Source organism: Heptranchias perlo, chromosome 3, assembly GCF_035084215.1.
Source record: "Heptranchias perlo isolate sHepPer1 chromosome 3, sHepPer1.hap1, whole genome shotgun sequence".
In the NCBI taxonomy this organism is placed as follows: Eukaryota; Metazoa; Chordata; class Chondrichthyes; order Hexanchiformes; family Hexanchidae; genus Heptranchias; species Heptranchias perlo.
The window spans coordinates 84979579-84996551 of record NC_090327.1 but is presented as its reverse complement, the minus strand read 5'-3'; the positions used below and the strand labels follow the sequence as shown (position 1 = coordinate 84996551).

Here is a 16973-nt window from a genome sequence, read left to right as displayed (position 1 = left end):
ATAGACTAGGGGTTTAACAGTGTAGGAGAAGCAGGCGTGCAGGCAATGTTGTGGAGAGCGGTCCTGGTAATAAAGTGGATGTGGGGGGGGGAAGCTGAGTTTAGGGTTAACCTCTCCTGACAATCTGAGGTGGCAGCCAGGATGATGATGGAGGCAAGGCTAAAGGCATGTCAGTATTAGCATGAGCCAAAGAGGAAATCTAGGTTTTGCCTCCATTAAGCTGGAAGAAATTTTTGGTCATCCAAGTCATAATACCAGATAGGCAGTTGAAGAGAAAGTTTGGATTGATGGAGAAGACAAAGAAGCAGAGCTAGGTGCTGGCAGCATAAATGTGGGAGCTGAGCCCATGCTTATATATGATATTGCCAGGGATAGTGAAGGCGGGGAGGGATCCAGAAATAGACTCCTGTAGTACATTGGAAGTGGCTGTACAGATAAGGGAAGAAAAGCTAGAATTGATTTGGTGCCAGGTATGAGTGGAACCAGGAGAGGACAGCGCCACAGAGTTGAACTGCAGAGGAGAGGCGTTAGATGACGATAGAGTGGTCCACTGTGTCAACCCCAGCAGGGAGGTTGAGGAAGGACAAAGCCATGATCACAGTTACTCAGGATGTTGCTTGTGTCTTTGATCCAATGTGCTCTCAGGGGCATGGGGTGGAGGCTAAATTGTAGGACCTTCAACAAGGAGTAGTGGAACTATAGTTGCAAAGCAACAACCTACTCCAGGACTTTGGAAAGAAAGGTAAGGTTGTAAATAGGATGGTAGTTGGAGAGAATTGAGGGTTGAAGATAGGTTACTTAAGGAGAGGACTGTTAATATTGCTTCTGAAGGATTAGGAACAGTGTCAGAAGAAGGAGACAGGTTTATGGTGTCTCGCCTCATTAAAGCTACCAAGCTTCAAAAATTGTAGGGGCTGTTATATTTTTGGGTCTTTTCTATACTTTACTCTAGATTTTTCAGCTCTCGTATATTTGATAACTCTGACTTTTATGTCTTCAAAAGTGTCTTCACTAGTCTTACTATCGCAGTATAACAAACAGGGAAACCTTAGAGGTTGAATTTCCATGAGTGTTCTCCCACTTGTCTGCCATAAGTTCGACGGAAGAGCTTATGGAAACCTCAGAAAAACAGCATTTTCACAAGGTTTCTGTAGCTCTTTGATAAAAGTATGGCAGATGAGTGGGAGAACCGCCACGGAAATTCACTCCCGCAGTCTTTTAACTTTTTATTTAAGCTACTGGAATTATCCTATTCCTCCACAGGATTTATCTCCAGTTCTTAATAAGCAATAGAGATCACATCAGACATCATTTTAATTTTGAACAATTAAACAAATTTGTTAAACTTGCAACGAACAAGCTATTTTAAAAACAATATAGCAAATATAAATGTATAGTAGAAATTCTAGTATTTATCTCCTAATTGAAGAAAATAACAAATGGTCTCTAACCTATATCTCTATGAATAACTGTCTCTCTTTATGAGCTGTTGGAGCTAGCTAAAATCTACCTCATTCTCGATGAACACCTCATTTTGCTTGATCAATTAAACTCCCAAGAACTGTTTACAGGTTCTTCCTTTTAATAGCTCTCGACCTGTTGCCAAGGCTTGTTATCAATTCATAACTATCAGTCTCATTCATAATAATTATTGAACTAAACACAAAGTCTGTACATAACCTGAAAATCACACGTTGGACTACCTCCCAACCCATTAGCTGGGAGGCTTAACAACAAGCTTCATGATATTTGTAACAGCATAGGTTTGAGGCTGCAGGTGGCTATTTGAAATTTTATGTGTTGTGCCTTATTTAAACAGACAACTACCAGATCCAAACAAGATAGAACTGCTTCTTATTTATCACAGGAGCCATCACTAATTCTCAGATTTTTCATAAGATTGCAAGCTGTATATGCAAGAGCAAAGTACAAAAGAGAAGGGAGTGTGGGAGAAATGAATGGAGCAACTTGGAGAAAAAAAGAAGAAAATGGACTAATCAGTAACATGATTGGACTGGCACAATTTCCACTATTTATTTACTCTACAGTCTGCCAAATAGGTGCATTAGTAAAATGATGAGTATGTATATATGAAATTATATGTATAAATACACAAGAGCTGTTCATGGAACATTAACCTCCCTTCCCAATCTCACATCCCCAGACAATTATTTGTGAAAATGATAAATGGCCTCCTAAAAGGAGATTAATATATAATAATTATGCTCCTGTAGACACAATCTCTTGCATATAAAAATGAACAAGATCTGAGTTTAGTCAGGAAATTAGTTTTCTATGCCAAAGGCTGTTTAGGGATACTTTGCTCCAGATCTCTTGTACAGATGCCTTTAGCATGCAAGGGCTAACAGATCAAATCAGAAGGTATCCAGATGATGATGTGGCTGCAAATGAAGTGGTTTAGTAAAGATGAGGGGAAAGCAAACCGCTGATGTGATCAGGTGGGCACAATTTAGGAATCAAGCAAAATTAGGCCAGAGGGAAAAGCTCTGAATGTTGAGCTCGCTTGCGAGAGGGCGCCAAAGGAAGACTGCGGATATTGTTTAATACAAACTGGGAGCTGTCGATAATGGCAATTCTCTAAAAAAAATCTAGTGCAATATTTTAACTTTAATAATGTAAAATTGTTCAAAAATTACAAAATTTATTACTAATTTGTACATCTACATACATAGTATAAATGTAATCCATTTAAAACATTTTCACGTTGTAATCAGTGCTCCTTTTTACTACATTTTTGGGTGTACTTCTCATTTTTAAAAGAACAAATTCATAATACTGAGAAGTGTTATTATCAGGGATGAATACAATCCAATTTGCAGATTGTCTGCTTCAGTTCACTGGGAGTAGTTTATCTATCCTCCTCTCAGAGACTGGAGCAAAGACTGAAAAGGATTTGAATAGTTAAAAATGGAGAGAAAATGTATTACAGTCCTGCAGATTTTTTTGAATAATGAATTACATACAATCGCACTTCAAAAATGACTGTCAAAGTTAATAGTCCAAATGAAATAGAATCCCTGCAATTTTATTTCATTTTTTTAACTCAGACTTAGGTTTTTTTAAAGGAAAATTATATTTCACAAGAGTTCCCCACTTGACCTAATTAAAGCCATCAGACTCATATTCATCCCTTTTGCACCTCTTCTTCAGTGGGCTGTCACTGAATGATTTTCCAAACCGCTTCCATTATTCTTTACCGTCTGCGCATGGGGAGGGGGGAAGTTGGAGTACTTCAGAGTTTTGTTTTCTTTCTTCCATTCAAGTCTAGCTGGTCCATTCTGTTAAACCCTGTTCTTTCTCGTCTAGGACGGATTTGGAATCCAACTAAAACGAAAAAGGGAAATCTTTTTTTTCTTGCATGTATTAGTGGCAGTAAATTAAATAAAACTGTCATCTGAATTCCTTTCCTATCATTAATTAGAGCTGGTCTGTAATCTCAGTAATCATGAATATGTTGTTGGAAAGGCTAATGCAATGCTAGGGCAGAGCAGGACAAGTTTTATGCAACAATATTAATTTGGGAGTGTGCAGAGTGATTTGTATTATTTAGATTATATTTGGTTTCTGATAGTCACTGGATACTAAGTGGCCATCTATTTTCTCTTTATAGACGCAGTGTAGATTCAGATTGCAGTGATGGTGAAGAAGACTTCTACTACCAAGAGATTAAACTGAACACAGATTCTGTAGCCGAGGGTTTATGTAGCCTTTCTCCGGTGTCACCAGCTGTGGCCTCACCGCCTACACTCTCCAGCTTGGATGCAGGACGATCTGACGCCACCGTCATAAGAACCGAGACCAAACTAACCACTCCACTGAGTCGGTCGGCACCAACCTGCCTCTACCTCGTCCATACTGACCATGCTTATCAGGTAACAAGATGCATCTCGAGATAGTTACTTTAACTTGCTGAGGTTTCAGTGATTCATCTTTTTTTATTTCAAAATATACTTTATTTCATAAAATTTAAGGATACACACAGTCCAGTGTAAATACACAATTACAATTCAAAAAACACAATACAGATCGTACAGATTCCGATCCTGTCATTACAATTCAAAACACGATACATATCTTCTAATACATTCTATACAATACAAGGTGGGATGGCCTTACACGGTGGCCTTTCCCCATAGAGCCTTTGTGTAGGCCTCACTTCGCTTCAGTGCATCCCGCAGCACGAACTCCTGGACCTTGGAGTGTGCCAGTCGGCAACATTCGGTTGTGGGCAGCTCCTTCAGCTGCAAGACCAGCAGGTTTCGGACGGACCAAAGGGTCTCCTTCACCGAGTTGATGGTCTTCCAGCAGCAGTTGATATCTGTCTCGGTGTGCGTCCCATAGAAATATAGAAAATAGGAGCAGAAGTAGGCCGTTCGGCCCTTCGAGCCTGCTCCGCCATTCAATATGATTATGGCTGATCCTCTATCTCAATACCATATTCCAACTCTCTCCCCATACCCCTTGATGCCCTTGGTGTCTAGAAATCTATCTGTCTCCTTCTTAAATATATTCAGTGACTTGGCCTCCACAGCCTTCTGTGGTAGAGAATTCCACAGGTTCACCACCCTCAATGAAGAAATTTCTCCTCATCTCAGTCCTAAATGTCCTACCCCATATCCTGAGACTGTAACTCATCGTTCTGGACACCCTCAGCCAAGAGAAACATCCTCCCTGCATCCAGTCTGTCTAGCCCTGTCAGAATTTTATACGTTTCAATGAGATCCCCTCTCATTCTTCTAAACTCGAGTGAAAACAGGCCTAGTCGACCCAATCTCTCCTCATACGACAGTCCTGCCATCCCAGGAATCAGAGTGGTGAACCTTCACTGCACTCCTTCTATGGCAAGTATATCCTTTCTCAGGTAATTGTAAACAATTTTACAACACCAAGTTATAGTCCAACAATTTTATTTGAAAATCACAAGCTTTCGGAGGCTTCCTCCTTCCTCAGGTGAATGTCAAGAAATCCTCGAACCTTTCGCATTTATAAATCACAGAACAATACCTGGTGATTACAGATAATCTTTCCAACTGCCCGTTGCCAAGGCAATCAAAGTGTTCAGACAGAGAGGTGTTACCTACAGTACCACCGAATATACAAACAACCAAAAAAAACAAACAGAGAGAGAGGCAGAAACATAGAAACATCCGGAAGGAAGAGAAAGACAGCAAATGACCCGTTATATTAAAAACAGATAACTTTTGTTCGCTGGTGGGGTTACGTGTAGCGTGACATGAACCCAAGATCCCGGTTGAGGCCGTCCTCATGGGTGCGGAACTTGGCTATCAATTTCTGCTCGACGATTTTGCGTTGTCGTGTGTCTCGAAGGCCGCCTTGGAATACGCTTACCCGAAGGTCGGTGGCTGAATGTCCTTGACTGCTGAAGTGTTCCCCGACTGGGAGGGAACCCTCCTGTCTGGCGATTGTTGCGCGGTGTCCGTTAATCCGTTGTCGCAGTGTCTGCATGGTCTCGCCAACGGCGGAGTTGTGGGGAATGGGCCAGACCTGGGCCACATAGAGCAACACCACGAGCACCTCACACCTTATCACCAGGTTCCTGCCGGCCATGGAGAGGGATCACTCCTCCCCTCCCCCACACATACTAAGCTTCTGTTTTGCCTTGGTGACCCACTCCTCCCAGTTCTTGGTGTAGGCCTGGGGCCCCCAAACCAGATCCCCAGCACCTTCAGGTAGTCAGACCTGATGGTGAAGGGGACAAAGGATCGGGTGTCCCACCTGTCAAAGAACATGGCCCCGCTCTTACCTCGAGGCCAGCTTGAACTGGTCGCAGATGCCCATCAGGCTGTGGACCGACTGCTGATCGGAGCAAAAGACGGTGGCATTGTCCACGTACAGGGAAGCCTTAACCTGAGAGCCTCCGCTGCCTGTGATCGTCACCTCCCTGATACCCGCGTCCTTCCTGATGGACACGGCAAGCGGCTCGATACAACACAGGAACAGGACCACAGAGAGAGGACAGCCCTGCCGGACTCCAGATCTGATCGGGAAGCTCTCCAACTCCCACCCGTTGATTAGGACTGCGCTATGGATGTCCGTGTAGAGCAGTTGGATCCAATCGCAGGTTTCCTCCCCAAACTCTATTTTGGAGAGCACATCTATCATGTACGTGTGGGACATTCTGTCAAAGACCTTCTCCTGGTCCAAGCTGATGAGGCAGGTGTCCACCCCCCACTGTCCTGCACGTAGGCAATCGTATCCCTGAGCAGCGCAAGGCGATCAGAGATCTTCCTGCCGGGTACAGCGCAGGTCTGATCGGGGTGGATCACCTGCTCCAGAGCAGACTTGAGTTTGTTGGCGATGATCCTAGACAGAATTTTGTAGTCGACATTCAACAAGGAAACGGGTCGCCAATTTCTGATTTCTTCCCTCTCCCCTTTCTGCTTGTAGATGAGGGTGATGATGCCTTTCCTCATTGACTCTGACACACTACCTGCCAGAAGCATATCCCCATACTCTTCCATTAGGTTTGGACCTACCCAGTCCCATAGAGCTGAGTACAGCTCGACCTGTAAGCCATCGCTTCCGGGAGTTCTACTCTTCTCAAAGAACCGGAAGGCCTTTGTTAGCTCGTCCAAAGTCAGTGGCCAATCCACGCTCTCCCGCTCGCTGTCCTCTAAGATCTCTTTGATGGTGGACAGGAAGGACTGGGAGGCCGTGCTGTCTGTGGGCTTTGCATCGTAAAGCTTGGCATAAAAGGATTTGCTGATCCTCAGTATGTCGGCCTGCAAAGACGTCACGGAGCGGACTCTGGACCAGAAGATGATCTTTGAGGCTTCGCAGACGAAGAGAGAGGCTTGCTGGCCCTTCACCTCTCTGTGTTCCTCCCCGACATCGACACCTATCGACTGCAGCTGGAGCAGATCCTGTATGCTTTTCTGGAGCTGGAACCCTTCCCTCTGTCTCTCTTTCTCACCCTCTGAACGCCTTTGAGGATGAAGAACCTCTCGATGTTGGCCTTGATTGTTTCCCAACAGTGCATTGTGGAGTCGAAGAGGGGTTTCACGGTTCTCCAACCTGGGTAATCCTTCCTTAGTTCCTCCATGTTCCCCAGGGTCAACAGTCTCACATTCAGCTTCCGTATCCCCCTGCCCACCTTCTGACCCTGCTGCGATTGACAGTCGGCCAGTAAGAGGCAGTGGTCAGAGAAGAACACCGATTGGACGTCGGTGGATCTGACCTTGAGCGTTGGGGACACAAATAAGAAGTCTATCCTGGAACCGACGGACCAGTCAGAGCGGGGCATTCTTATACAGAACATCTGTTACGAGCAGGCAGCCCCCCACCACCTCCTTGACCTCGGTGATGGTGAATTGGCCTCCTCGCTGCAGAATCCCCAGGCCCGAGGAATGACTATCGTTGCCTCCTGACCAGATCGACTACCCATGGGTCCACATGCATGATCACTGCCGATAGTTGCTGAGGTGCGGGACTCCTGCAAGAACAGAAGATCCCTCTTGACCCTAGACAGGTAGTTCAGGGTCGCAGCACATCGCGTAGTTGATTTAATACTACGCAAGTTTAATGATGCAATTTTTAAAGCCATTTTAAAATACAAAAAGGACAAACATTAAGGTCCTACAATTACATCAATCTGGGTTCTACATTACCCTCCATTTCCATCCATTGGTCCTGATTCTGCATTTGTGTGGTGCGCCTGAACTTCTGGATGATCCTTGGGCTGAGGAACAAGGACTGTCCTCCACTGGGGGAGGGGCCACGTTCGGCGGTTGATGGCGGGGTCCCGTGGGGTGGTGTGTCTGTGAGATCCACGACCAGATCCAGTTCCTTGGCCTTCGCTGGTGGTTTGCTCTCTGCGACTGTTGTGCTGCTCCCGGTTGCCCAGAGTTGGGGGACCTTGCTCTCCGTATCGCTGCTCCCAGTGCCCCGGAGCTGGGTTACTGCTCCAGTGTTCCTGGAGCTGGAGCCTGCTGTCTGTGTCACTGGTCACTGTCACGTTTTGTCCCTTGCTTTGATGGTGGTGGGGTCTCCCCCCTTGATTCATCATGTGGGAAACCTGTCATCAATAAAAGAATAGGGGTAAGTTTTATAATTTCACGCTGCCACGCAGAGTGAGCACACATATAGGAATTTGAACATGAAAGTCAGTGGTTCACACAATTTTCCAATTGATAATTCAACTATTTTTTCCTCATATGGAGTGAATCTTTTCATATGATAGGGTCTGTCCCTTGTTCCATGTGTGGCATCATTTTAAGTGTATGTTTTACCTAAACATAAGAGCAGTGGGAATTAAGAGAGGGTGATTTGGCCCAGAATATTCCTGCAGTTCATTCTCTTTCCAGTCGTAGTATCCATGATGTGGAGATGCCGGTGATGGACTGGGGTTGACAAATGTAAGGAATCTTACAACACCAGGTTATAGTCCAACAGTTTTATTTTAAAATCACAAGCTTTCGGAGATTATCTCCTTCGACGAAGGAGATAATCTCCGAAAGCTTGTGATTTTAAAATAAAATTGTTGGACTATAACCTGGTGTTGTAAGATTCCTTACATCAGTCGTAGTATGTATAATGTAATTTGCATAAGTCCGCTATATTTACTTCTACTACCTTATTTGCTATGACCTTGCTGACATTTATGTGTTAGTACAGCATTTTTTACATATATCTTTAACAACTATTCCTTCATGTCCATACATTTCCTGTGCCGCTACTTTACAGTAATATTCATGCCTCACCTTTCTGCCCTTTTAAAATCATGTAATTTCTTCTGGACATTTTACAAGATCCTATGAGTCGTCGATGCTGCATTCATTCATTCACTGCTATCGTTAATTGCTGTCGTTATTTAGTTCTTAGCATAGTTAAGGACAATCCTCCCCGACTAAAAATCCATTTGCAGTGCTCCATTAAAGCATTTACCAGTGCATCCAGGGGCTAGTCTGAAAATTATCCTTTTCTCAATCTTCATTGAATTATTCCCTAAATTCTTCACAGCTGGGGGAAATGAACTTTAATGTATAACTGTTAGGTAGCTTGTTAGACACATGAAAAGCATTAAGACCATTAAGACAAATGTGTTGTTAATTGTTGTTAATTTCTCATTCCCACATATTAAATCACATTCACGGGATTTGCATCATTCAAAACTGCAATTCTGTCAGTTGCCAAGAAAAATCGACATTTCTTCCCCTTTTTCAAAAAAAAGGCAAAATCGAACTGAATAGGGTCGATTTAAAAATTCAAGCTCCTGGCATGGACCTTTGGGCGCAGGGACCAGCAGGCCTTCTCGCCAACCTCATGCTGGCTCTGCTGATCCTCCTTGGCCTTGAATTTGTGTCGCTCCCTCTTCCTGCAGTTTGCCTTCCTCCCATTCTTGCTCTTCTTACCCTTCGTGTTGCTCTTCTTTCTGTCCACGCTGCTCTTCTTTCTCCAGCTGAATCCCTTTCTCTTTCAATGGAAACTCTCGCTCCTTTCGCTGGAATTCTGTCTTTCATACTTTTTCTTCTGCTGTTAAACGTGCCATTTTAATTTCTGCCTCTTCTGAACTAGTCGACATTTTTAGGCATTGCTGCATCTATTCCATTCACTTTTAAATTTTGAATCACCTTTATCACCAGAGTAACTCAGTACCCCAGGTGGCTGCCACCTGTTGTTACAAGCTTCAGTCCTGCCTTATATATTGTCTTGAGTATGGCGATCTGAGTATCTTACGTTCAGGGTTGTGCCCATACCACTAAGTATCTAATTATCTAGTAACAGTAGGACTCCCTCATGATTTGAACTGGGTATTGTGTCTTTCACCTGTGGCCTCACATGCACTTCTCCACGCTCTCTGAAGGCCATGTGAAACACTTAGAATACACAAGCACAAAGAATACAATCAAAAGGTGGTAGCGCATGGGATGGGAAATGTGGAACTGGACCACAGGCCACGACAGTGGCTCGCGAAGGCAACAGCTGACCTGGATCGGGATAATGAGTAACAAAGAATGTAGGAAAAATAAAAGAGAAAAGCAGGAAAGTAATAAAGAACAGATCAGAAGAAGGAGGTAATAAAAAAGTAAGACTGTTGAATAAACAGGCAGGTTTGAGTTGCATGTACATAAATGCACAAAGTATTATGAATAATATAAAAGCATTAAAAGAGACATGGCTGGCTGAGGCAGGACTGGGAGCTAAACTCTCCTGGTTACAAAATATTCAGGGTATAGTAAGAGGAGGGATGGATTTGTTAAACAAAGGTTCATTGTAGCACTAGAACATAAAAATGATGGTGAAAAAGCTGTATCTGTTTGGTTAGAATTGAGATGCTGGTGGAAAATTGGCGGTTGTGGATCGTTAGCGCATCATACATCAGTGGAGATGAAAACCAGGTGGGTTGTATAACGGACAGCCGATCCACTGCCGCCAGCTTTCCACCTGTGTCCAAAATGAAAATTACCCGAATGTTTTAGTCCAACAAAGAAAGAGGCAATACTGGATCTAGTTCTAGGAAATGAAGTGAGGCAAATAAGTAATATAAGGATAAGGGAACATCTAGGAAACAGCGACTGTAACATAATTAGGTTTTGTGGAAAAATTGGAAAAGAGAGGGAACAGTCGAAGATAAATGTACTTAATTGGAAACGGCCAACTTCCATCAGATATAAGGGGAACTAGCCCAGATAAATTAGAAATAAAAATTGGCAGATAAGATACTGGACAAACAAGGGGAACTTTCCAAACAGGAGATGACGAGGACAAACTAGATATATCCCTATAAGAAGCAAAGAGACGTGCAGCAAAATCTCGGTTGAGTTGAAAAATTAAAAGACTTTAAAAGAGGTACATAACAAATATAGGGCTAATAATACAAAAGAAAATGGAGCAGAGTGTAGAAAATATAGAGGGGAAGCAAAAAAGGAGATTAGAACAGCTAAGAGGGGATATGAAAAAAGACTGGAGGGGGAATATAAAAGGAACTAGCAATGGATTTTATAAACACATTAAAAAGCTTCAAAGGCCTCTCTTGAAACTTATTCTATAAATTTATTATCGCTTCGGTATTAAAAGTTCAGTACGACTTCCCCTCCTACTGCCAACTGTCTGCTTTTTAAGTTGTATCCCTTGGTATTTGAGCTCATCCAGAATTGAAAAATTTGCCTGGATTGATTTTGTCAATCGCTTCATAGTGTTGAAAACTACAATTAGATCATCTCAAAGAGTCTTTTCAAATATAACAATTCCAAACTTCCTTAACATTTCCTCATAAATCCCTAATAACTGGAATTATCTTGCTGCCCTCTGTCCCATCTCAAAGACAATAATATCCTTCCTGTGATTAGCCAATCAGAACTGCACACAGTATTCCAGATGGGGTCTGATCAGCATATTATACAATTCTTAGGTTGCTACTCTGTTCTTCTGCAATTACAGTTCAGTACCTTATTTGCCCTTTTCTTTACTGTGCCGTTTTCTTTACTGCAGCTAAGCCTGGCATTGAATCAGGTCTCATTGTTCATCACCATAAGCCCTGCCATCTATTTCATTATCATCTGCAAACTTGGAGATTTTGCTTACTATGTTCTGGTCAAAATCATTAATTAATAGAAATGAAAAATAACAAGGTTCCCCAAAGTGACTGCTTGGATAGTCTGTTTGTGACCTCTTTCCAGCCTGAAAAGTTCCCATAAATGACTATTCTCTGTCCTGTTTTGAAGACAATTTTCTGTCTAAGTCCACGTTTTATCTCCTATTCTGTGACTTCTTACATTACTGTTTAGACACCTTCTCAAAAATCTTCTGAAAATCCATATGTATTAATCCAAATTCATGTTCATCATGTCATTAAAGGTTTCAGAAAACTGCAGCAGTTTAATCATGGCCTCAATTTCCTGACTTTTGTCCTTTAACAAGTTACGCTATTCAAAATGTTCACCCACTGGATTTCAAATAAGTTATTTACAATGGATGTTAACCTTCCTGGTCTGTAGTTTCCAGGTATCTTGAATGTTTTGTTAAATAATGCAGTTAGTTAATCATTTTCCAATCCACAGGAAATTCTCTAGTCATTATTGGGTATTTGACAAACCATTTCAAAACTTGGTAATAATTTCTATATGTTAGGATATTGCCAGCAGTTTGCTTTTGTCTGATTTGTATTTTTGTGCAAGAATCAAAGGAGGTTCTGTGGATAAACTAATCCAGGATCTGACGTGGGGCAATTTTCATTTTGCACACTGTTCGGGTGGGCAGGGCCGTCCAGAGGAACCAGTGTGGGACCTGATCGACTATGGTCCTGTGTCCTCATTTTAATGTGGTCAGGGAGTTGCCAGCGTGAAATATGCACCCCAGTAGGTAGCTTGCCGATCTGGAGGCTGGAAATCAGGTGGGCGGCTGAATGTGAAGGTCCTGCAGCAGTGCCTTAAGGAAGAGTGGTATAGATGTCGGGAGTGAACAGAATCAGTGCTTTAGAGCAGCAGGCATCTTGTGTGCAGAACCTACAGCATCAAATACATTAGATTTGGAAGCCCTTAGGGCTCAAAATCCATAAGCAACTGTCATAAAAATGTCTCCCAAACCTCCATCCAGCTTTCCCTCACTGCAGCTGAGATCCCTTTAATTTTTACTGGGATTGGCCACCTCCCATCTTGTACCGCCCATGGTTGGTGGGTGGGAGCAGGAACTGGTGGTAGTCAGGTGGGCCAAGACAAAAATGGCGTCGGGGTCATAACTTCTGACCCCGACTCGCATATACGCATGAGCCTCCCGCCTGTTTCTAACAAGAACTCCAGCCGCCTGGATGAAGTTGCGACCGAAATTCGGGACAGATGGCAAGTTGGCGCGACTGCCCACCATTTTATCTTTGTCCTGCTTTAGTAGCAACAGGAAAATCACCCCTTTGTGTCAAAATATGCAGCTCATCTGTATTTTCTAAAGCTACTTTTACTCTCCATGAGATGTGTGCTGGTGCAGAGGATTCTTGAATCTCAGGTCTCACACAGCCAGCTGAACACCGCTGTGACTCATTAAGACCAACAACCCAGCAGAACTGCTAAGATGGATCTTCCCAGCAGTTGGTTTTAGAGAGCCTGGGCAATTTTACGTACAGCTTGCAGCTGGATGTGGAGGACCAATGCTTTCAGAAACAGGTGGTAGTAGCATAGGTCTCACAGAGTGTAAAAGAGATTTTCTAATATACTGTAATATTTGAGCATCAGAGGTGTTGTGTGGGACAGGTAAACAGCAGAACTCCCTTTACAGGCAAAACCTGGTATCTGGTAATTAATTTACTCCACAATCACAGGGATTTAACACAGTTATTTTCCAGATATAAGCCACTGACTCATAAAAAGCAGGACCCTATGGAATTCTTTACCTAAATGTGAATGTACCTCTATGTAATTCTGGTGGTAGCTTACAGTGCATGGGCTCTTTACGTCTGTACTGATTAGTTGCACTTGTATTGAAAGGTTTCAGCTTCTTCCTGGGCAATGTGATCTCCTTACAATACCACTTTTTCCAACAGGCCACAGCACCTGTCAACATTCCTGGATCAAAGTTCACACCTAGCAGCAATGGATTCAGCATCTCCTGGCAATCTCCACCAGTTACCTTTACAGGCATGCCAGTAAGTATAAGGAGCCTAAGGAGTAGTAGGCACTTGCGGTCTCCAGACAGTGAAACATTGGAGCAGCTGGAGACATCAGGCATTGTTTAGAATGCAATCCTACTTAGTACAGTTCTAATATTGTTTCAAAACAATAGTGCAACTTTCAATGATTTCGTGTTATATCAAGTTACATAGAAACTACAGCACAGAAACAGGCCATTCGGCCCAACTGGTCTGTGCCGGCGTTTATGCTCCACACGAGCCTTCTCCCTCCCTTCTTCATCTAACCCTATCAGCATACCCTTCTATTCCTTTCTCCCTCATGTGCTTATCTAGCTCCCATTAAGTGCAACTATGCTATTTGCCTCAACTACTCCCTGGGGGCCACATTCCACATTCTTACCACTCTTTGGGTAAAGAAGTTTCTCCTGAATTCCCTATTGGATTTATTAGCGACTATCTTATATTTATGACCTCTGGTTTTGGACTCCTCCAAAAGTGGAAACATTTTCTCTACGTCTACCCTATCAAACCCTTTCTTATCTTGAAGACTTCTATCAGGTCACACCTCAGCCGTCTCTTTTCTAGAGAAAAGAGCCCCAGCCTGTTTAATCTTTTCTGATAAGTTTATCCTCTCAGTTCTGTTTTCAACCTTGTGAATCTTTCTTGCATCCTCTCCAATGCCGCTATATCCTTTCTGGAGACCAAAACTGTTCACAGTACTCCAAGTGTGGTCTAACCAAAGTCCTATACAAGTTTAACATAACTTCTCTGCTTTTCAATTCTATCCCTCTAGAAATGAACCCTAGTGATCGATATGCCTTTTTTATGGCCTTATTAAGCTGAGTCGCTACTTTTAATGATTTGTGTATCTGTACCCCTTTATTCCTCTACCCCATCCAGATTCTTATTATTCAAGAAGTATGTGGTCTCCTTATTCTTCCTACCATAATGCAGCACCTCACACTTGTCTATATTGAAATTCATTTGCCAATTACACGCCCATTCTGCAAGTTTATTAAAGTCCTCTTGCATTTTTACGCATTCTTCCATTGTATTAACTAAACCCCCCAATTAGGTGTCGTTCGCAAATTTTGAAATTGTACTTCCAATTCCCGAATCCAAATCATTAATGTAAATTATGAACAACAGTGGTCCCAGCACCGATCCCTGCGGAACACCACTTCCCATCTTTTGCCAGTCTGAGTAGCTACCCTTAACCCTACACTCTGTTTTCTGTTTTGTAGCCAGCCTGCTTTCTATACTGCTACCTGTCCCCTTATTGATAAAATTTGTGTTGGTACATTATTTCCAGAAAACTGAACTTAAAACAGTCAGTGGAATTTCCACGGCGACTCTCCTATTCTACAACTTTGGCGGAACCCCCAGAGAAACAGTGTAAATGGCTAAAAATGGTTGTTTACGCTGTTTCTCCAGGAATTCTGCCGAAGTTATGGCAGTGGACTGGGACAACCCCACAGAATATAAACGTCTGTAGCGTGAATTTTCTGATCATTCAGACAACAGGTGAGACCTTCATTTAAAGGCATGCGGTGACGCACACACAATTTCCTGCAATTCATGCTTGAAATGTAACGTGTTCATCATGCCCATAGAAAGTGAACATTCAAGGATATTAGGATGTATTAATAGGAAGTGAACATTTAGAGGGGACCAAATTTTTTCTTTTACTTGGCTTTTGGAGCCTAGGGGGAAAGAATATACTAGGTCCTTTTTTGGTGGTATTTTCCCATACTGTTTCTCGCGAATAGTTTTGGCACTGAAATTTATACTTCTACCATGGATATTCCTCTTGAATAACTTTGTTATTTGGAGGAAAAAGAAGAGGAACTAAGAAGAGATTACTGGACAGGTAAGGTTACACAAGAAGCAAATTGCCTGCATCCACTGTTACTTTAGACCCAAATGTACGGGCAGAGGATTTGTCAGAGGTACTCTGTCTTCAAGGCTGTGCTTCACAGGAGCGAATGTCACAGAGTTGTGCTACATGTTGGAATCTGACCTCCAGTCAAGCATCACCAAAGATATGGCATTGCCAGTGGCTGTCATCGTACTGCAGCCCTGCCTAAGGCTTATTCCTGTGTGCCTGGAGGCACATCAGCAACATCAGTCAATCTACAGTGCACTGATGTATCAAGCAAGTAGATATTTCCTTATTCGGCAGAGCAAACAACTTTATTATATTTCCAGCAGCAGTGTGAGACTGCATTTTTTCTAAGTAACATGATTCTCCAAAGACCTTGGCATTATTAATTGGCTCCCAGGTGGTCTTACAAGCCTGTACTCACATTTCCGGTACACAGATGCTCATCTGTGACCATCAGCATAAGATCATGCAGGTCAATGCTGACTTCCCAGACTATCCACAGTGCCTGTATTATTTTTTTTATTCGTTCATGGGATGTGGGCGTCGCTGGAAAGGCCAGCATTTATTGCCCTTGAGAGGTGGTGGTGAGCCACCTTCTTGAACCGCTGCAGTCCGTGTGGTGACGGTTCTCCCACAGTGCTGTTAGGAAGGGAGTTCCAGGATTTTGACCCAGTGACGATGAAGGAACGGCGATATATTTCCAAGTCGGGACGGTGTGTGACTTGGAGGGGAACGTGCAGGTGGTGTTGTTCCCATGTCCCTGCTGCCCTTGTCCTTCTAGGTGGTAGAGGTCGCGGGTTTGGGAGATGCTGTCGAAGAAACCTTGGCGAGTTGCTGCGGTGCATCCTGTAGATGGTACACACTGCAGCCACAGTGCGCCGATGGTGAAAGGAGTGAATGTTTAGGGTGGTGGATGGGGTGCCAATCAAGCGGGCTGCTTTGTCCTGGATGGTGTCGAGCTTCTTGAGTGTTGTTGGAGCTGCACTCATCCAGGCAAGTGGAGAGTATTCCATCACACTCCTGACTCGTGCTTTGTAGATGGTGGAAAGGCTTTGGGGAGTCAGGAGGTGAGTCACTCGTCACAGAACACCCAGCCTCTGACCTGCTCTTGTAGCCACAGTATTTATGTGGCTGCTCCAGTTAGATTTCTGGTCAATGATGACCCCCCAGGATGTTGATGGTGAGGGATTCGGCGATGGTAATGCCGTTGAATGTCAAGGGGAGGTGGTTAGATTCTCTCTTGTTGGAGATGGTCATTGCCTGGCACTTGTCTGGCGCAAATGTTACTTGCCACTTATCAGCCCAAGCCTGGATGTTGTCCAGGTCTTGCCACATGCGGGCATGGACTGCTTCATTATCTGAGGGGCTGCGAATGGAACTGAACACGGTGCAGTCATCAGCGAACATCCCCATTTCTGACCTTATGGAGGGAAGGTCATCGATGAAGCAGCTGAAGATGGTGGGGCCTAGGACACTGCCCTGAGGGAC

General features: G+C 43.5%; 1 protein-coding gene across 1 annotated transcript in view; it reads left to right on the top strand.

The window, feature by feature from the left end:
- znf704 (zinc finger protein 704) overlaps positions 1-16973 on the top strand; it is a 202901-nt gene that overhangs the window by 157920 nt on the left and 28008 nt on the right. The window contains exons 7-8 of the mRNA XM_067980699.1: positions 3632-3893; positions 13514-13615. Coding sequence (XP_067836800.1) covers positions 3632-3893; positions 13514-13615 — 364 coding nt within the window. The remainder of the gene's footprint in view (positions 1-3631; positions 3894-13513; positions 13616-16973) is intronic.